At 44.9% G+C, this 22,154-nt stretch overlaps 1 protein-coding gene across 2 annotated transcripts in view; it reads left to right on the top strand.

Moving 5' to 3' along the window:
- Window positions 1-596: 596 nt before the first annotated feature.
- The window catches only part of NELL1 (neural EGFL like 1), a 455,411-nt gene continuing 433,853 nt past the window's right edge, over window positions 597-22,154 (top strand). The window contains exon 1 of one of the 2 annotated variants that reach the window (XM_075281293.1): window positions 597-892. In XM_075281293.1, coding sequence (XP_075137394.1) covers window positions 844-892 — 49 coding nt within the window. In that variant the 5' untranslated portion in view covers window positions 597-843. The remainder of the gene's footprint in view (window positions 893-22,154) is intronic. The other variant, XM_075281294.1, reaches the window with a different exon arrangement.

Raw genomic sequence — 22,154 nt, forward strand, 5'->3', positions numbered from 1 at the left:
AATATTGTGTTATTCAGTATATGATACAATGTTGTTGTGTTATTCAGTATATGATACAATATTGTGTTATTCAGTATATGATACAATGTTGTTGTGTTATTCAGTATATGGTACAATGTTGTTGTGTTATTCAGTATATGATACAATGTTGTTGTTGTTGCTTCCAGCATATGATGCAATATCACAGTCCATGCACGTTATTGTTGTCTTGTATGATACAATGTATAATAGTTGTATTTGCTTTCAATCTCTAACACAATATTGTTGTTTTTCCTCTTTCCATGCTCTTCTATCGTTTCCATTGCTTTGACCTTTGCAGAAACTTGTAGCAAATCGTAACACATTGTAACTCCAATCTCTTACACAACATTTGCCTTTGCACCTTTGCTGGCAGAATCCCTCCATAGATCCATATAGTGGATGAGTGATAATGACTGGGCTCAGTCCTCTGCACAGCTCCCACATCTACAAGCTGGAGTTTCTGCTGAGAGGCTGAACCAAAACTCCCATCAGGGTGAAGCAGCACTTCCATCATCCTGTGCACCCCTCCTCCACCCTGGCCTGTGCACACACACTGCCATTTGTGCTGCTGATGATTAATATTGTCAGGGGGATGCTCGTATTTGTGGGTAGGTGTAGCAGAGTGGAATAGGCTTTGCTGCCTGCTCTGGAGCTTCCCCCTCATTGATTAGTGGTGTGTGCCTAGATCTCCTTCTCCTGGAGCTTGCTAAGGCTCAGTCTCACACCAGCCTTCCAGGGAGCTGCACAACTTTCAGTCTCCACCAAACTGGATGAGGATTATTTGCTGCTTCCAATCTGGGGACATTTCTGCACATCATACAAATGGATGGGATTTTTGCATTGCTGGCTTGTGTGCTCACAGCTAAAGCAGGTAAGACTGGCAGAGATGGGCACTGCCTACTGTATGGCAGCTGGGTGTTGATGGCAGCCACTGTGTGATGTGCAGGTGGCATCGCTTGTACTATTGTCTTTATTATGTTCTGGGTACTTAGCTTGCAGGGTGTGTGGAGTAGCACGCAGGGATTCTTGCTTGTACACTATGAGATGCTTGCTTGGCACAGCTGGGTATAGATGGGAGACGTGTTGTATTTTGTGGTGCGCAGGTGACATTTTTAACTAGTGCCTTTTATTAGGCTATAGTTGCTGTTCAAGCTGCAGCTGCAGGGTGGGTTGCATGGTACACGGCTTGGTAAGAAGCTTGCATGGCACATTTAGGTGTGTGGATTCTTTGCATGGTGATTTTTGCATTGGTCTTAACTGAGGTGCGAGGTACATGACAATAGTCAGGGACAAAGTGAGGCACCTGTGCTCTATACAGGGCTCAGCTATACAGGTGCAAAGGATATAGCTCTGGTACCCCTGTCCACTAGGCAAGGGTAATTCTAACACCATTCTATTGGGATTATTTGCCGAAATCCTCCAGGTGTTCGGTTCCTGTAGACGGCAGCTGCAGGAGCATGGCCAGGTGTACCTGTATTCTAAGACATGTCACATATCCGACCTATGCAGTTGGTGTAGCTGCTACAGGTCCTACCCTATAGACCCGTCACCGCTGCACTTGTAGAAAATCCCTAAAACTTTCTCCATCCCATTCCCTATTGCCTCCCTTTGCTCTGTCCAGCTTCCCAATGACAGATGTCACCTTCTCCATCTAGGACATCGGCTTTATTGGAAGTCACTGCCTCCAGCCTCCGCAGGAGCCGTCTATAATCTTTACTGTGATCTAATTTCAATGTCAGCCTCCTGTGTTGGCCATGAATAATGGGCAGGAGGTTGCAGATGGCATGTGTGACAAGACCAGTGTGTATGTGTGTCAAGACTAGTATGTTATCCAGATGATGTGCCCAACCACATGACTCCTATAAACTGCACTTTCTGGTGAGAGAATGAACTAAAACTCCCATCAGGATGAAGCAGTACTTCCATCATCCTGGCATCTGCACAGGCGGGGGCAGGAATTATTTCTGGGTGGACTATCCTTGACACCTGTGTAATACCTGGCAGCTCCCAGTCACTTGCATCCCCGGTGTTAGACTGTGCAGTATGCAGTGTGACCGTCACTTTCTCTGCTGCTGCTAAAATGTGCTAAATGTTTCAGACATGATGATTTTCTCGAATGACAGCCTTGTCACAGGGTAATGGTGCCGGTCTGCAGAGGGGGCACTGACAGCCTTGTCATCATCTGTCTGGGAATATTTCATCGGAATATCCATGTTTGCACTAATACGCACTTTAATCAGAAATTTCCCAGTGACAGTAGTAATGTAGGTTATCTGTTGGTGTCCTCATTGCACCATTGCTCCAGCGTCTTCACTTCTAAGGCAGCAGGACTAGGATAGAGGAAGGAGAGTGGATAATGTGCTGGATACAACGTATATATATTATGACTTTTCTCGCCACAAACCGATACAAAGTATCCGAGTGTCTTGCCTAAATCCCAGTCCTTGCCTTAGGCTCTGGATTGTGTTCTTTGAAGTGTTTTACACAGGTGAATTCGCCAGAAGATCGCTCACCAACCTTCAAAGGATTCCTATCGCCAGCGTTTTCTTGATTAGCAATAGAAAAAGTCCACCGGAGAATCATTTCCCATTAATATTTTATGTATTTTCAGTCTGGGGGAAGCGGCGGTACAGGGGTAGACTGCAAAATAAGTCTGGGGGGGGATGAGAGGCTGGGATGGGGATGCTGTGCCTTTAACTAAGGGCCTCTTTTTGTATAGGGGTCTTAAAGGGAGGGTGCATTTTATAATGGGGAGGGGGACGTATTAATAGTGGCGCGTATTTCTCATGTTTGGGATATGAGAGGGTGAACTTCATTGAACTAATTGGTCTTGCAAACTCCAATACTGTACTAGAGGGATGTATACAATCTATAGGGGAGGCAAAAATGGATCCCCTTTAAATGGTATGCAGACAGAGGAGTGGGGCATCACCAGATTTTAACCTCTTTATCAGGGCTGTCGGTAATGATGAGAGTGAATGTTACAGTGGTAAGGTTGGGGTCACCATCGTGGCTCCAGTGGGGTGTAAGGTATTTGTCTCATCTACAATGGGGTATGAGGTATGGTCTTGTCTATAATGGGGTGTAAGGTATTTGTTTAGGCTATAGTGGGGTGTGACGGGTTTGTCCTGACTATATACTGTGAAGTATAAGGTATTTCTCATCTATAATGGGGTATAACGTGTTTTTTTTGGCTGTAGTGGGGTGTAAGCTATTTATCTGGGCTATAGTGGGGTGTAATGTGTTTGTGTTGTCTATAGTAAGGTATAACGTCTTTGTCTTGGCTGTAGTGGGGTGTAAGCTATATATCTAGGCTATAGTGGGGTGTAACGTGTTTGTATTGGTATATAATGTATTTGTCGTCCATGTTTTATCCTGATTTTGTGAAACCACGTGGGAGATAATCGCGTTCTCTTGCACTTCCATCGTCCACGTCGGGCCTTGGCGTCATACTGACACCTACTGATATGGAGCTCAAGTAATCTCGCCCTGTATATATATATCTAGACACGTGGTCTTCATACACTCTCTTCAGGCTAACTGGTCTATGCCATGTTGTAAGTCTGTTCAGAAAGAGAAGAGCGTGCCCAGTTAATATAGAATTTAGTGCCCAGAATGAAGCCAAACCAAAGGATTCACACACACGTGGCAGATTCATTGCCGAAATGTTGGATACTGAGTATCAGCTCCTTACATGGGAATGGGGTTATTTTGGATTTCTGCAAGCACCGGTCAGATGAATGGAGCAGTTATAGAAATTTGTAGCAAATCTCCTGTGTGTGAATAGGCCCCAGGATTGTGGATTAGGGTGTATGTACATAGGCTGGGCCTCTACTTACCATGTACTGTTTAGAATAGTAGTATATTATGTGATAGAGGGATCTTTGGGGCCTCCTAGAGTAACAGGGCCACTGTACCCCTATAGCTACAACCCTGTGTATGTACAATATGTGCCTGTATATGTATATGTGAGAGTACATGCAATGCGCTGAGTATGTTGGCCTTTGTTTGCCTATATGTATGCATATTGTGTACATGTGCACATCTATATGTATACATAATGTGTGTTTGCAAATGTGTTACCTATACATGCCTGTTTGGTTTGTGTGCAATTTGTGTAACCTTGATATTTTATAGTGCGTGTGTATAGATACAGTATGTGCATATACAGTGAATTCCTGGACATGGTGGTCTATGTGTGCATTATATATCTATATGTTTGCACATGACTGTTGTGTGCACACCTATTTACATGCCTATTTTTGTATGTATATAGATAGATCTAGATATTTTCTAGTGAGATTTATGTTGGATAGATAGATCTAGATATTGTATGGTTAGTCTGATGCTGTGTGTGTATATATCTATATGTGAGTATTATACGGCTGCATTTACATCCAATCTTAATTACGCCGGAGGAAAAATAAGATAAATCTCTCTACAATAATGTTTCAGATGACAATTACTGGAGAACGTCTCCCGGTGAAATCATTTCTTAATGTGATTTCATTTCGGCGGTGCGGTTGGTGCGAGGTGTCCGGGTCTCATGAATTTTAATGCTCGGTGTAGTATTGTTTTCCATTTGCAGGTGCTAACCCTGTAATCAGGAGAGCTAAGTAAGGAGGTACTTACGTAAAATTGGATCAGCTACTCTGCGCTTCACTTGTGATTTGGAGTTATTCAGATTTGCGGCGTGCGGAAACTGACTTGACATGTGCCGGAGATTAGAGTGGGTTAACTCCTCGCCTGCCGGAGTGCCGATGTCGTTCATGGTAGTCCTGTTCAACTGAAGCACCCTGGACCCTGTGTCTCTTATAATACTGGTGTCTTCTCATGTGATAGGAGTCTTTGCCCTAGGGCTGATACCCGTGCACCCCTAAAGACAAAAAATTCTGTACACTGAATGCCTGAACTAGGAGGAGCAAAACATCCGGTCTCCAATCAGATCAAGGCAATGCTAGCAGTAGGAGAGGAGTGTGCTGATCTTGTTGGAAGCAGTGACCTGTAGGGTGGAAAAGGACAGGACTGTAGTTGATGAGAGGGGAATGGAGACCGTTCGGATGTCACAGAGAGGAAGGGGAGAGCCTTGAGCAGCACAGAGCATTGCAGGAGATTAGTGTGCTGACTTTGCAGCGGACAGTGACCTGTAAAATACACTTTAAGCTTAGGTCCAACCTTGCGGAAACGCAGCTTTTTTTTGTTGCAGATTTTACTGCGTTTTTTTGAACCAAAGCCAGAAGTGGATTGAGGAGAAGGGAGACGTATAACTACTTCCTATACATCTCCTATTTTGCAGCCATTCTTGGCTTTGACTCCAAAAAATGCAGCAAAATCTGCAACAAAAAAAGCTGCATTTCTGCAACATGGGGCCTCAGCCTTAAGGCCAGGACAATATTTCCAAGTGCACTGTTATGATATGAGGAGTGGTTCGACATCACAGGAAAGGCCACCAGATTGTAGATGTAGAAGACCAAAGCTCTTTGATCTTCACATCGCCTGATCTTCTGTAATGTCACCGCGCTGCACAATTCACTTTTCCTTTGTTGTTCCCACAATACTGATGTAAGTCCTGATGCTCACAGACCGAGCGGAGTCAGGGCTGCAGGTAAACCTCCTGCATATTACCAAGCCTAATAAGCAAACTCGGCTCTGCTACATCTATAAAGTCACCATGTTATCAAAATGATCCCTCTGTATAGATTTTTGGCTCCTCTGTTTTGAATATGAGCTCATAAGGCCTCTGTTTTGTTCCCCGGTTATGTGTGGGGTTGGCTGATGTAGGCAGATCTGCCAAGGAGATCTATCCAAAAACCCACTAGAACAGTCAGTTACTCAGTTCTTTCCATCTGCTGAATTTTTCATATGACGCACAAATATCTGAATTATTCCTAATAGTCGTCCCTGACACACACAGCCTGACATTATAAAACTCTGCTCAAAAGTTCTTTCCCCGTGATTAAAATGTGATTTTTGTGTTCCTTTTGCTGATACTGCCGTCTACAGTGCTTTGCGAAAGTATTCGCCCCCCTTGAACCTTCAACCTTTTGCCACATTTCAGGTTTCAAACATAACGGTATAAAATTTTAATTTTTTGGGGCAAGATTCAACAAGTGGGACACAATTGTGAAGTGGAACGAAATTTATTGGATATTTTCATATGAGAGGCTCGGGGTTCTGTTTAAAGCTCAAAGAGCATCATGAAGACCAAGGAACACACCAGGCAGGTCCGAGATACTGTTGTGCAAATCTACCAAGACTCGTCCGTCCCTCTAAATTTTCATCTCAAACAAGGAGAAGACTGATCAGGGATGCAGCCAAGAGGCCCAGGATCACTCAGGATGAACTGCAGAGATCTACAGCTGAGGGGGGAGAGTCTGTCCATAGGACAACAATCAGTCATACACTGCACAAATCTGGCCTTGATGGAAGAGTGGCAAGAAGAAAGACAATTCTCAAAGATATCCATAAAAAGTCTCATTTAAAGTTTGCCACAAGCCACCTGGGAGACATCAAACTTGTGGAAGAAGGTGCTCTGGTCAGATGAAACCAAAATCCAACTTTTTGGCCACAATGCAAAACGATATGTTTGGTGTAAAAGCAACACAGCACATCACCCTGAACATAACCTGATCCCCACTGTCACACATGGTGGGGGCAGCATCATGGTTTGGGCTGCTTTTCTTCAGCAGGGACAGGGAAGATGGTTAAAATTGATGGGAAGATGGAGCCAAATACAGGACCATTCTGGAGTCTGCAAAAGACCTGAGACTGGGACGCAGATTTATCTCCCAACAAGACAATGATCCAACACATGAAGCAGAATCTACAATGGAATGGTTCACAAATAAACGTATCCAGGTGTTAGAATGGCCAAGTCACAGTCCAGACCTGAATCCAATCGAGAATCTGTGGAAAGAGCTGAAAACTGCTGCTCACAAACGTCTCCATCCAACCTCACTGAGCTCCAGCTCTTTTGTAAGGAAGAATGGGCAAGAATTTCAGTCTCTTGATGTGCAAAACTGATAGAGACAAACCTCAAGCGACTTGCAGCTGTAATTGCAAAAAAAAAGGTGGGGCTACAAAGTATTAACGCAAGGGGGCCAAATAATTTTGCACGCTCCACTTTTCAGTTTTTTCATTTGCTAAAAAAGTTTAACATATCCAATAAATATATCCAACTTTTGTTTGGCGCCGCCCCCTGAGAGGCTGGCTGCCTTTGATGCAGTGCTCCAAGCTGGGAGCAAACTTTTTCTTTCCTTTTTCACTCTTTTTCTCTATATCTTCAAGAATCCGGTAACCAAGCAATCTAGCACTATGAATTTAGCAACTATAAATCGAATGGAAGACCCTGTGGAGTTTTTTGTTCCTTTTGTTTCCATTGTAAAGCATGGACTCAAGACCTGGTTCAGCTGGTTTCCACATGTGCCTGTTACCATCCCCCCAGCTAGGACAGCATGGCTCAACATGCGGCATGGAAGAGAAACCTACATGGAAATGCGGACTTCTTCGTTCAAGGAGATGATTTCTGGCGTCAATTGCTGATGTGTGAAGATGCTACAGCTGACTGGTATTTCTTTCTATTACTGTGGACACGTGGGACACTGTTACAGCCTGGGAACCATCACCCACCTACCCCAGGAGTTATGGAAGCTTGGCAAGAGAGCAGCACCATGTATACCTGGATGGTCTCTGACTTCCTTGGGGCAGTAGAACACTGTGGTAAGGAGGAGGACGGCTTGTGATGAAGGACATTTGGGGCATTTTTTGTGGTTAAAAGGACAATAGTGCTGATGCAAGATACCGAACTATCAGCTGTGAGCAGGAGATCTCATCACCTACCAAAGGAACTGCCACATGTTATCATGATAGCTGCATATGTCCCCCACCTCTGCAAAAATTTCTGCTTGTTATATCCACATGCTGTGACCCCCCTCCTCGTGTCCTACAACCAAGTCGGCTGTATTATTATTATTATTATTATTATTATTATTATAATTATTATTAACATCCATCTGTACAGAGAACTAAATGATCCTGCAGTGTGTCTGTTTCTTTCTTTTTTAGTTGCTATGATTCCTAGGATTTCTCTATCTGCCATGAGCTGTATGTGTTTCTCTCTTGTTATATACTACTGTACCATCTATGAAACTGTATCACTGAAATTTCCCCATTGTGGGACTATTAAAGGAATATCTTATCTTATCTTATCTTAAATTTCGTTCCACTTCACAATTGTGTCCCACTTGTTGTTGTTTCTTCCCGCAAAAATGAAAATTTTATACCTTTATGTTTGAAGCCTGAAATGTGGCAAAAGGTTGAAAAGTTCAAGGGGGCCGAATACTTTTGCAAGGAACTGTATGTACAAGAATATGGGTACTATAATACTGCTCCTATGTACAAGAATATAACTACTATAATACTGCTCCTATGTACAAGAATATAACTACTATAATACTACCTCCTAAGTACAAGAATATAACTACTATAATACTACTCCTATGTACAAGAATATAACTACTATAATACTACCCCTATGTACAAGAATATACCTACTATAATACTGCTCTTATGTACAAGACTATAACTACTATAATACTACCTCCTATGTACAAGAATATAACTACTATAATACTGTCCCCTATGTACAAGAATATAACTACTATAATACTGCCTCCTATGTACATGAATATACCTACTATAATACTGCTCCTATGTACAAGACTATAACTACTATAATACTACCTCCTATGTACAAGAATATAACTACTATAATACTGCTCCTATGTACAAGAATATAACTACTATAATACTGCCCCCTATGTACAAGAATATAACTACTATAACACTGCTCCTATGTACAAGAATATAACTACTATAATACTGTCCCCTATGTACAAGAATATAACTACTATAATATTTTCACATACTTACGTGTATAACGTTATTTTGCCACTTAGAATAGCGTTGTGGTCTCAGGAGCTGCACTCGGTCAGTGTCACTTGCACTTTGCTGTATTAGCATTCCTGTGCAGGAAATTTCTGGCTTCGGCCTCCTATATAGAGATATGTATTATACAGTATTATTTTAGAGCCTGTTATTCTTGAATATACATTTCACATCCTATTATTACCTGCATCTTTAGAAGGCTCGGCTCCCATGTGGCGGTATTATTATAACTTGACTCTACAGTCACTTATGCACATTGTTAGATTGTGAACCTCTGGTTTTATTACAGATATTGTCAAAATAAATTGTACGGCAAAATACAGTTTAAAAACACCATAAAAGGCGTTTATAAAAATAAAAGGTTACTAACCGCTGCTAGATGAGCGTAAAACCGCACTGCGCCGCCATTAACAATTTATCAGTCAAGTGTTGATGTTTTTCTCTTCTCTGTGACATCTGCAACTATTTTCTCGCGTCCCAGTATCTAATAGGTGGATGAGAATGATGAGGCAAACGGGAAGGATTGGAGCTCCCAGCAGCACAGAGTATTTCAGGATATTCATGTGCAGCTTTTGTGGTGACCTGAGTTATCCGGTCAAGGCAACTTTGTATGGAGGGGAGGACAGAGACGAGTAGAAGTCCACACCATTAAAGAGGGGAAGGAGCTGGGTCACTGCAGCGCAGAGTATTTCAGGAGAGGAGTGGGCTGATCTTGTGGGAGATGTAACTAAGAATTATATAGTGGAAGTAGCAGGGTCCCTAGCAGTACAGAGTATTTCAGGAGACGAGTGCGCTGATCTGGTAGGACGCCACAGAGAGTTACCTAGGGAGGGGAATGGTGTCCAAAGCAGTACAGAGTATTTCAGGAGAATAATGTGCTGATCTTGCGGAGAATCAAAGACTGAAAATTAGTGAAGGGAGCAGGGCCCCAGCAGTACAGAGTATTTCAGGAGAGACTGTGCTTAACTTGTAGAAGGTCACAGACTAAGAGTAACATAGTGCAGGGGTCTGCGGACCAGGACCGGGCTGTTGGGAGGTTTTTTTGCCAGTCCGCGGGGCAACGGGTTAGCTTCAGTCTTCGCTGGATACTTTGCGCTAGCTCACGTTGCTACGTGTAAACTAACGGGTAGTGCGGCGTCCTGTTACTGCTAAGGATGCTGCGCTACACGATAGTTTACACGTTACTATAGCAGTGTGCCCTAGTGCGAAGTATCCAGCCTCTGGGTCTAGCGATTTGCCATGACCGCTCAGATACCCGTGTCACATCCGCCTGCCCTGCAGAGCATCCTGGCAGAGAGCCTTCCTGTCCACACGGTGGAGCTCACTTGTAACCCCGCCTCCATGTGACCAAAGTCCCGCCCCTGCGGATCATGGAAAAATGGTCTTGCTTGAAGCTGGTCCCTGGTGCAAAAAAACGGTCACAGAGCGCCAGCTTAAAGCAGCACAAAGTATTTCAGACGATGAGTGTGTTGGTCTTGTGGGATGCAGTGACCTGTTTATCATTTTCGAAGCCTATTCAGATGATTTTCGCTCGCTTTTACCTTCATCCACATGTGACGCACACGGAGCAATGTTTTATGCAACCTTGTCTACTTACACGTGTGTTATTCTACTTGTGTCTGTATAGCCAGCTGTACATAAGGTCACTGTAGTACTGGCCTTGACGCTGCTTATGTTATACATTCATCCTCTGAATGCTTCTCCTTGTCCATTGTTTTCGTCCATTAATATGAACTTCACCATTTCTATACATTTATTCTATAGCCAGTTATCTGTATGGAGCATACAAGGTCTATGGAGAACATTTTGCCCTTTGGTATAGAGGTAGATCAGGTGGATGTCAGTGTAAACTGTAGTTTTTAGTATTCTATTTATGAACCACGCAGACCTGGATGAGCAGCATCATTTTGGAGCAGAGTTGCAAGTGCTGCCTTTTACTGTGTATAGCAATGCCACAATCCTATAGAGACCGGTCCATCGGAGAGTGGTTTGGATTAGATGTTACCCTGTCACATTCAGACAACCTGCTAATACAATGCAGTAGGGGATAGTCAGCGACTAGATCTGATTTACGTTTTGAATTTCCCTGACTTTGTTCTCCATTACTTGTTGACCTTGTTGGAAATGATTGACAGATTTTATGTGGGGTATCCTAATGGGGTGAGGTGTAAGGGCTGGTATAGTAATGGGGTGAGGTGTAAGATCTGGTACAATAATGGGGTCCTGTGTAAGGGCTGGTACAGTAATGGGGTGAGGTGTAAGATCTGGTACAATAATGGGGTCCTGTGTAAGGGCTGGTACAGTAATGGGGTGCGGTGTAAGGGCTGGTACAGTAATGGGGTACGGTGTAAGGCCTGGTACAGTAATGGGGTGCGGTGTAAGGCCTGCTACAGTAATGGGGTGCGGTGTAAGGGCTGGTACAGTAATGGGGTGCGGTGTAAGGGCTGGTACAGTAATGGGGTACGGTGTAAGGCCTGGTACAGTAATGGGGTACGGTGTAAGGCCTGGTAGAGTAATGGGGTACGGTGTAAGGGCTGGTACAGTAATGGGGTACGGTGTAAGGCCTGGTACAGTAATGGGGTGCGGTGTAAGGGCTGGTACAGTAATGGGGTGCGGTGTAAGGCCTGCTACAGTAATGGGGTGCGGTGTAAGGCCTGCTACAGTAATATGGTCCAGATTCTCCCCACTTGAGCAGGATGTTATGGCTAGGACTGCACAGTAACTTTGATCGTAATGTCCCCCTGTGTCTCCTTCCCCAGTGTAAGTGAATGGAGTCATGTTGCAACTCCGAACGGGTGGTGGCTGCAACTTCTAGTTGCAAAAATATTTGGCATTGCTGATCAGGGAGACTCCATTCACTTACATTGGGGCAAAAGTTGCAGAGCAATATTGCAATTTTTGGTTGCCTGAAGGGAGTCGTGGCCAGAGTCGCTTTAAACAGTGCCACATCTGTCTACAGGTTGTGTCTGGTACTGCAGATCAACTCCACTAAAGAGATTAGTTATCACTTGTGGTACCAGATGTAGCCCTCAGACAGATGTGGTGTTGTATTTGAAGAAAAGCAGCCATGTTTTTTAATTCCTCTGATGACCATGAGTCACTTGGTACCAGGCTGGTCCAGTCATTGTTCACCTGTAGGCTACTAGATGTCGGCTGATGCTCCTATACTGTGTGTAATCTATAGCATAAGGGCATCGGCAGACACCTGATCACTGATACCGCTCCTGGGATCTCGTCTCATACATCCTGTGTGCAACTTCTATTCTGCTCCCAGACCCTTCACTATGGTGGCACTGGGACCAGGGAGCAGGATAGAAGATGCACACATCTTGTGTGTCTGGAGAGATCCTGGGATCTGCATTGGTAATCAGGTAAGGGTAATGTAATGTGTAATGTTATTAACTGAGGGACACTATTATTGTAATAGCTCCCTACTAGTACTATTACCTGTGAGGTTGGGGGTGCTATTACAGTAACAGTGCCCCATGAAGAATGGACCCCCCCCTTATAACTAAATGAGGCCCCCATCCTACCCATGTTTTTATTAAGGGACCACCAATAAGTTATGCTTGATATGGATAGAGCTCCCTTAAATTTGTATAGGAAAATGTATACGAGTGCCCAATCGCCCCAAACTCCACCCCCTGCTGGGCCATGTGAAAATTGGCCAACATGTACGTGGTCCTTGGTACTATAAAAGTTTGGAACCGCTGCCCCACAATCCCTTTAACATGGAAATTTAGGACACTGCGGATTGTTTTTCAGGGTGGTCTTTCTCTTCTTACTCATGGTGGTAGGAAGAGTAGGTAAAATAATGGAAAGGGTAGAGAATCACTAGTGGAGTCCACTGTGAAGAATATAATACTGTGTAGAGGTCACTATGGGCAGCATATAACACAGCTCCCAACAGTCCCGATTTTGGCGGGACAGTCCTGCATTTACAGTTCGGTCCCGCCGTCCTGAACGGCTTAGAGATTGTACCGCTTATGCCCCTGAGTGTTTTCTCTTTAAAAACTCACTTTGCCCCAATCTCCCAGCTCTCTGCTGCGTCTCCTCCCCCCACCTCTCACTCGTGCGACCTCACTATGACCTACAGTCCAGTCCCGTGCAGAGAAGAGCAAAGGTGAACTACCTGCAGTGTGTTCCCTGTGTAAGTAGTAACGTGTGTCTGTGTCATGCAGGGTGGAGAGTGTGTCTGTATGTGTCTCTCAGTAACCTGGGGGCAGAGATGGAAGGGGGACATGAAACTGGGGGCAGATGGAGGGGGGGGGACATGAAACTAGGGGCAGATGGAGGGGGAGACATGAAACTGGGGGCAGATGGAGGGGGGACATGAAATGGGGCAGATGAAGGGGAATATAAAACTGGGGGAGAAATGGAGGGGGGACATGAAACTGGGGGCAGATGGAGGGGGTACATGAAACTGGGGGCAGATGGAGGGGGTACATGAAACTGGGGGCAGATGGAGGGGGTACATGAAACTGGGGGCAGATGGAGGGGGGACATGAAACTGGGGGCAGATGGAGGAGGGACATGAAACTGGGGGCAGATGGAGGGGGGACATGAAACTGGGGGCAGATGAAGGGGGATATAAAACTGGGGGAGAAATGGAGGTGGGGACATGAAACTAGGGGCAGATGGAGGGGGATATGAAATGGGGCAGATGGAGGGGGGACATGAAACTGGGGGTAGATGAAGGGGGGCACTTAAACTAGGGACATCTGGAGGGGGCATTAAACCGTGAATGTAGCTGAAGGAGACCTGTTTGCCTCTAGTTGCCCCCAGTTTAATGTCAGCACCCGTAACCTCCACTATCAAGAATTTGCTGGGGGGAGGGGGCCCCAGACAAAAGTTTGCACCCGGGGCCCACAAGACTTCAGTTGCGCCACTGTTGCCTTGCAGTCTGTTTACTTGTAATTCTTAGTAAGGAGAGGGCAGTGTCATGATTTGAGGTTGGAAATAAAGATAACAGAGGCATAATATAATGATGTGAGGAGGAAATGGAGCTCACAGCAGCACAAAGTATTTCAGGCAACAGCGATGGCTTATTATGTTATATGTCAGTGATGACGGCGGCACATGATGGCAGTGGAGTCATGATGTGAGGACGGAAATGGAAACCAGTAGAACAGACAAGGTCCCACAGCAGCACGGAGTATTTTAGCAGTATGCTCATCATCTTGTCTTTCCTATTTTTTTTTTTTTTTCCTTTTTCTTTTTATTTTCTCCCCTTGGCCAGGAATAAATCTCAGATTGTAGCCTCCTAAATCTGAGCGTCGGCTCCCGCTTTAGCAGTTGCTTTAGATAAAGAGAATACTGTTTTGCAACAAAATCCCCGGCTGTGCATTGCCGCTACCTCCCGGGGGTCGTCCTCCGCCGCCCCGCCAGCTTGGTAATGCTGCTATCTGAGAAAGCCCGTGTTATGGCGGCTTACACTCCTATTTGGGAATCAAACCTCTAGTGCCGTGGAACATGCCCGGCTCCCTCCCCGTATATCGGATAGAAGCCGAGGATGGAAATCTATTTAAGACTCGAAGATATTTCGCCTTTCATGACTTTTATCCTCAACGCTCAAAGGAAACTGAGGCGGACACTGGATACATGTGACAAAATCTCCTGCCGGCACAAAGGCCCCTTGATGTCTCCCCTCTTCCCTCCGTTCCGATTTTCCGTGCCGTAATCTGCTGTCTCCTAGTTACAAGGAGGCGAAATAACTTCCATTTCTAAACACCAGCAAACGGACGACTTCCCATCCTGCCGCCTGCGCCGCGCTCTCGTTGCTTTCTTTGCTTGCTGGATGAAAAAAATAACAACAACAACAACAACAACAAAAAAAAAAAAAAAAACCCCGCAACACAACATTGAATATAAATGGAGTATTTAGGTCACTGAGGCATTTTGCTAGGAATCCCCAGGAGGGGTCTTGGCGGCAGAGGCGGCGTGATCACAGGTGGTGCGCGGTGTCTGTCGTATTACGGGGAAACCTCTTCTCATTAATTATTAATTAAATACATTCTTATTAAATTTATGCACGACCACCTTCCCAAAACAACCGCAGCGGAGCACAGAGGGGCGCCATCAGCGGATACACAAACTCATTTTGGGTTTGCACAGAAAAGAAGACAAAGGAGAATTATTAGACTTTGTTTCGCAGTTTAATGCAGTCAATTGTCCTCTGTTATCAGCTGTGCTGTAATAAGTTGACTGATATCAGCTGTTCTTTTAGATCACTGCTGTACTATAATAAGATGCGACTGATATCAGCCACTCCTCTTAGGCCTGGTTCACATCCGGTTGGAACCCCCTCCCCGAATGGAAACCTATACGCATAAAAAAGCGGCTAGCTAAGGAAACCTGTGGACCCCATAGATTATAATGCTCGGTTTACACACGAAATGTGCAGCACTTTTCTCTGCGCTTGTTTGTGAGTAAACCACATAGACTCTATTATAATCTACGGGGTCCACAGATTTCCCCAGTAACCGCTTTTTTCTGTGTATAGGTTTCCGTGTGGGGCGTCCCCAAGCGGACGGAAACCCGAATGCAGTTGTGAACCGGGCCTTACTCACATTTTATTATAGTACAATAGTGATCTGATATCTGCCGCTCCTCTTATATCATTATAGTGTATTGTAATAAGATGTTACTGATATCAGCTAATCCGCATATATCACGACTAGCCTCTGCGTGTTGTTGGCGTTGATGATCCGCCTATATTCAGCAAATTGCTGCCATCGATGATCCGCTTGCTCCGGCATTAAGGCAGCTCTCAAGCTGGCCTCGTTCTTTGCGCTGTGCCCGTGATTGTTCCAGCATCTCAGCAGCTCACTGGGACGCCATATAATAAGCGTGTTGTTGGCGTCGATGATCCCCCTGCTCTAAGAGCTGCTTGACGCCTAGCTTGCTCAATTCTCCTCAGCTCCGCTTGAGGAGAACTCTGTTGACTTCTGACTTCCTTCATAGCTCTCGTTGTTTTATTTTTATTTTTTGTAATTCTTTTAAATGTAGATTGTGAGCCCCCCATAGAGATCACAATGTACATTTTTCCCTATCAGTATGTCTTTGGAATATGGGATGGAAATCCATGCAAACACAGGGAGAACATACATACTCCTTGCAGATGGTTTTATGTCCTTGGCGGGATTTGAACACCAGGACTCCAGCGCTGCAAGGCTGCAGTGCTAACCACTGAGCCACCGTGGCGCCCCTCGCTCTCATTGTTTTAGAATTTTGTGACTAATTAGATTTTCTTTTTCCTGGCGAATAGCAAACTGACAATTTGGATTAAAGGGGTCTCGGCACTGGAGAAGATCAGATAATATGCAAATGCTTGTACACAATGGACTAAGTATTATCTGTGTGTTTACATAGAGAGATCACAGACCGGCTATATCAACAAAGCTAACAAAGTTAATTGCATTAACTGAGATATTGCTGCTGCCAAGAGCAGTGTAATATAGTATATGAACATAAATTCATAACAGTCGTGAAGCTGTGTCATTTATTGGGATAAGAAGTAGCCTATGTGTGAGGTTACAAACGATCTATGTGGCAAATTTCATCCAAATCCGTTCAGGGCTCGTTCACATCTGCGCCCAGGTATCCGTACTTCAGGTTTCCGTTTCCTTCATAAAACAGAGCAGGAGACGGAAACCTGCAGGACTCTTTCATTTGAATGGGTGAGAAAGATGTCCGGCCGTGAGCGTTTTAAGCTCTCCGCGGCGAAACCGGATTTTATAATCCGGACACAGAGTCGGACATGCAGTACTCTGTGTCCGGATTAAAGAATCCGGTTTCGCGGCGGAGAGCTTAAAACACTCACCGCCGCTCATGGCCGGACCCGGTCTGTGCTTTCCGTCTTCTGGCATGCAGAAGACAGAAAGCACAGAACGGAGACCAGAACGCAGGTGTGAACCTAGCGTCAGCCGTTTTTGCGTCATCGAGTAACAAACATGCTAACTTTCACATTTATATTAGTAGTAGATTGTACTATGGTAAGATGTGACTGATATCTGCCACTCCCCTTAGATCACTATACTGTACTATAATGTGATTGATATCTGCTGCTCCTTTTATAAGTGATAAGCTGCCCCCCCCCCCCACACACACACACACACACACCCCAGATTTGGTTATTTGCTTGCATCCATAATATGACATCCATGTGAAAAGTGTAGGAGGTTAATACTCGGAGCGGTCGATGACAGTACAGATTGTACGGTGACTTTGCAGCTGCCTTCGTGCTGTGCCCGGGCTTTGCCTGTTATCACAGCTGATGTAACCTGACTTGAGAGTTGCAGCATGTAATAATGTGACGTAAATAGCTGTTCCTGTGTCTTTAATAAACCGCTGATCTCATCTGTTTATGACAGCCAACAGATCCAAGAGGCCTCACTATAAACAACAACTATTCTTATAATAGGGTGTGCAGACTTATGCAACCATTTTGTTCACTCTAATACATCTAAAATAATAGATGAAGCGACTTTGATGACTGCAAAATTTTTTTATTTTTTTTTTTCATTAAAGATGAAATGAAGCCCTAAAAACACTTGTTGTCAAAACTTCTGTATTGGGTCATCATGTATTGGGTACTCTGATGTCTCTCCTAACCCCCGACCTGATATAAGGCGGCCGCATTGTGGGCCATGCCTCTTACATACAATCAGTTGTGAACCAATTTAACAATGTAGCGTTATCCTGAACCCATCGCTGGGGGAATTGCTATTAGTAGGAGCATCCAGGGGCCCGCAACGCGTCACCGCCTCGCATGATATGTATCAATAAGCAGAATCCAAGCAAAGCTGCATTGCCTATTGGATCCATTAAAGCACACCATCTGGAAGAGTAGTCACCTTGGCCACCAGGGAGTATACTCGGTGCTGTGCACTTGGCCATCTGGGATCAGGTTTTTATTTGACGCTCGGTGTGTCAGAACTGTGTAGTGATAAATTGCCTTGGATGGCAGAACATCCTGTCTGGCCACGGCACTGTCATCTGCCAGCCGAATAGTATCTGTCATTCCCCCATGGAACAATGACATTTGCTTTTGACTATTGTGTTTCCTTAGCCTGGCATGTAGCTGTCTGGGCTGCCAGTTGCTATTTGCCTGGCAGATGGCATCGCCTAGACCCCTGCGGCCACGCTACGACAGTTGCCAAATGCTGCATTTTACCTCCAGTATTAATGTTTACGGGGTCACTTTAATAACTGATCCAAGCTGCGGACTTGGAAGGCGCGTGGATCGTTTCGGAGATGCGGCCACGTCCTTAGACTTAGACGTTGTTTTTACAACCAAGAGAACGACATGACAATAGGCAACAGTCAGGGATAATGGTTGGCCATCTGTGTAGTACATGAAGCAGGACCTTTTGGCCACATGGCCTTGACCTCTCCTACAGTGCTGAACATAGACGTGAGAGGGTAACATGTGACGAAGACCAAAATTGGACTACCATTATGAACTTTTTATTTTACCATTGTCATAGTCATGGTGTTTATCTGGAGCACAAACGTTGCAGTAAGGTAACTCCTCTCCCCAAGAATAAAAGGATGGGGCATTTGATATCCGGCTTCCCAATTCTTATCTGGTGCCAATGCAGAGTTGGGAGCCCCACATGATCAAATATTGAGTGTTTATGCCTAAATTGCTCTGTGGGCCTAGGTGGCTTCCAGATCTCAGTTATTAACTTGTAGGGCTGGCAGTTCACAAGTAGTCCTGGGGCATCCTGATCTGTAACTTTTTGGCTGTCCCCATCTTTCACCCAGCTGTCTGTGCCAATACTCCTTCCCTACGTCATCTATATAACCCAGCAATACCCAACTGGGGTGCCGCAACTATAGCGTAACTACAATGTGGAGCCGTTGGGGGGCATTATTACTTGTCTGGGGGCCAAAATTACTTGCCTAGGGAATACTGCAGAATAATACTACTTGCCTGGGGGCCACTAGGGAGTATTATAATTTACCCGGAGTTCACTGGGGAACATTATGAGGTGTCTGGGGGCCAGTGGGGAACTTTTTTTTTTAGGTTTTGGGGTCACAACAACATGATTACTTGTCTGGGGGCTACTAAAGTACATAACTACTTGCCTAGGGGCCATTGGGGAGTGTTACTACATGCCTGGGACCGGTGGGGAGCATTATTAGGTGTATGGGGGCCACGGGGGAGCATGTACTGCGAGGTGGGCCACTAGGGAGCATGATACTATGTGGGGCCACTGAGAAAGCTTGGTGATGGTAAAAGGTGAATTTGTGTATGTAGTGGGTGCAAAGTATGGAGTGGTGTAGCTATGAGGGTGCATTCACATAGTGCAGTTATGTTCCATTAATATTGCAATGGAAAAATACATGCAGTATTGATTTGGTTCCCGCTGTACTTTCAAAACCTGCACTAAAACACACATCAGAACTTTGGTAAAACTTATTTGGTAGGGGTGCCCAAAGAAACTTTTTTTTTTTTTTTTCAGGGTTGTCCCGAGTCTGAAAAGGTTTGGAAACACTGATATAACCTAACACTAATATACTGATCTCTGCATGTTTCAGTACCATGCCTGACCACTTGGTGTGCTGTTTTGGAGAACCTTGGATAGGCGAAAAGTAGGCATGCAGGATTTGTATACAGGCTTGAGGAGTGCAATACTGCAGATTCCCCTCTAGTGGTAAAAATGTGTAGTACTTTGGAAAACACTTTCCAAACAAGACCATTTAGTGTCAGACCCTAAACAAAGTCTCACACAAAATGGCAACCGTTAATGTTTTTACAGTTCCTGGTTTGTGGTTTGGCCTGTCCACGGATCTTGCAGTCATATATGATCTGTGCATAGAGAAACTCCCTTTCCGCCCATGTCATCTCACTGTGACTTTGACAGTCACTGCAGCTGTATTTACCGTCATCTGCCATCTTCTGGTGCACCCTCAGCTGGAAGAATCTGTGTTGTTTCAGCCTAATTTTGCCACCATTGGCGTATCACTTCTCTGGGAGGGAGACTCCCTCTCCTCCCTTCACTTCCCCATTATTGCAGCAGGGCCACGGACAGTGCTACATGTAGCATTTGCCACAATAACTGGTTTCAGTGGGCCCAACTATTTCCTCCATGACCATTGGTGTGGTGAAAGGTGGCTCTGCATTATCAGGTGGATGTAGCAAATATCCCGCCATGCAGGACTTGTATCCAAACTGTCGATTTCAGACTGATTTTGCCATCAGATCCTGGAAATCTGTGGGAGGGAGACTCCTTCTCCTCCCTTCAATTCCAAGCTTGGGTAGTGCAATATGGTAAACCATCCCCTAGTGGTGAATATGTGCAGTGCTTTAAAAAACACTTTAATCCTATGCATTGCTGGATACTCCACTAATGCTATATTTGTATCTTACTGTATTTTACACATTGCATGTGCCAATCATGATGTGAAGTTACAGACGGCGAAATGATTTTTTTCCCCCTCATTCTGTAGAGCATGTTTTGCATATGACTATTACCACAACCGCCTCCTCCGCCGCTTTCAGAGACCTCCTTAGTGACCCGCCATTTCTGCTGGAGGCGATTATACCAGCACACGCTCTTGTTCCCCTGAATATGTACATAATATTTATTTCACATAGCACCTTACGGTGAGAAAATAGAAAATGCCTCGCCGGCGCCGGCCGCAGACAGGTTTAATGTGGCGGCTTTGAATAGAACATAATGCGAGATCCTATCCGAGATTTCCTTTGCCCTTTAGCGATTGAATACAGAATACAGCTGGCTGAAACTTGCAAAGACGCTTTCCAGCCGAGCGAGTAAGCTGGTCTTCATCTCAAGACGTGTTCCTTGTTTTACATGAGGGTAAACATGGTCGTATCCGCGGAAGTCCGCCGGTGCTGCTCGAATCCGAGGGGTAGTTTGTCGGCTGTAATGAAGTCTCGTGCGGAAAAGATGACTAACAGGCGTTTGCTTAAAGGGCGCTGTTCGCTCCATTTTTTTTTTTTTTCAAGGGCTGCACAAATTTCCAGCTTTTTTGCAGTAAAAAACATGGTTTAACCCTATTCTGGAATTGATTGGTTTCTAGCACGACGACGCTTCCTTTACCCCATTCCTATGGACTTCCTAAATTTCCAAGGAAGGGCATGTTGAAAGCAGCATATTACAAAACCTTGGGCCCTTATGGTCCTGTAGTGGTGGGTTGTACTGAGATTGGATGTCCCCCTACCACCAAACTCTTAGGCATTGGCACAACTATAGGAGTCACCGCTATAACAGGACACGAAAAATAGGTTGGTAAAATCTGGCTGCTTAAACTTCTTTGCTCTCCTTTCTGATCTTCATTGATGCCTGGAGCTTCCCCTGTTCTGCAGGATAAAGATTTATTATACACAGCCTTCCACTGTCCAAAAGGAGAAGAGTACCCATTCAAAGGCAAAAAATAGCAGGTGGCCAGCAGTATATAGTGAAGGAAGGAGTCTATGAGGGGGGCTGTGGCACAAAAGGATGAGGAATGATGGGAAGCTTGTGTGTACGGACAAGTTGAGAACATGTCTTCGTGGTGGTCCGGGCCAGAGAGAGGAGGCTATGGAAATGAAAATGTTGCTGACTTGTATGGAGAGAATGTGCTTGATGGTCATTTGGACAAGTTGCTCAGGAGGCCCAACCTGAGCTTTTTCACTGGGGTCCATGATCCTTTAGTTACCCCCCTGGTTTGGTACCCCCATTCAATTTTTATTACCTTAGTCAGAGGTGCAGCACCAGGACCCTTATATGGCAAATCTGTACCAAGTGCATTGTATAATACTGGTATCCTATGTGACAGAGGAATCTTGGGCTACCCTATGCATGACAGCTACCTTTGTACCCCCTATAGTTCTGCCTTTGACTTGAACAGAACCTGTAGACGCCATATCCCCATGCAGGTTCTTACCTTCCATCAGGGATGAGAATAACTATCCCATTTTTGAGGGATTATACCAACTGGAAATGGCCCCCACTCTCTGGGGACCCCTTAGCAAGTGCACTTGTGGCTCCTATGCTCCATATACCCTTGGTTTTCAGTACATGGGGGGGGGGGGGTAAGCGCAGCCACGATGCAATGCGACGGATGTGTGCGCGAATTCTCTATATTCTTAGTTATTTCGGGGTAATATCTGTTTTCCCAACATGTTCCTATTCCAGCCATTTACTGAATGTGTAATTATTGTTTAGTAGTTTTGT

This window comes from Leptodactylus fuscus, chromosome 7 (genome assembly GCF_031893055.1).
Source record: "Leptodactylus fuscus isolate aLepFus1 chromosome 7, aLepFus1.hap2, whole genome shotgun sequence".
NCBI classification, from domain to species: Eukaryota; Metazoa; Chordata; class Amphibia; order Anura; family Leptodactylidae; genus Leptodactylus; species Leptodactylus fuscus.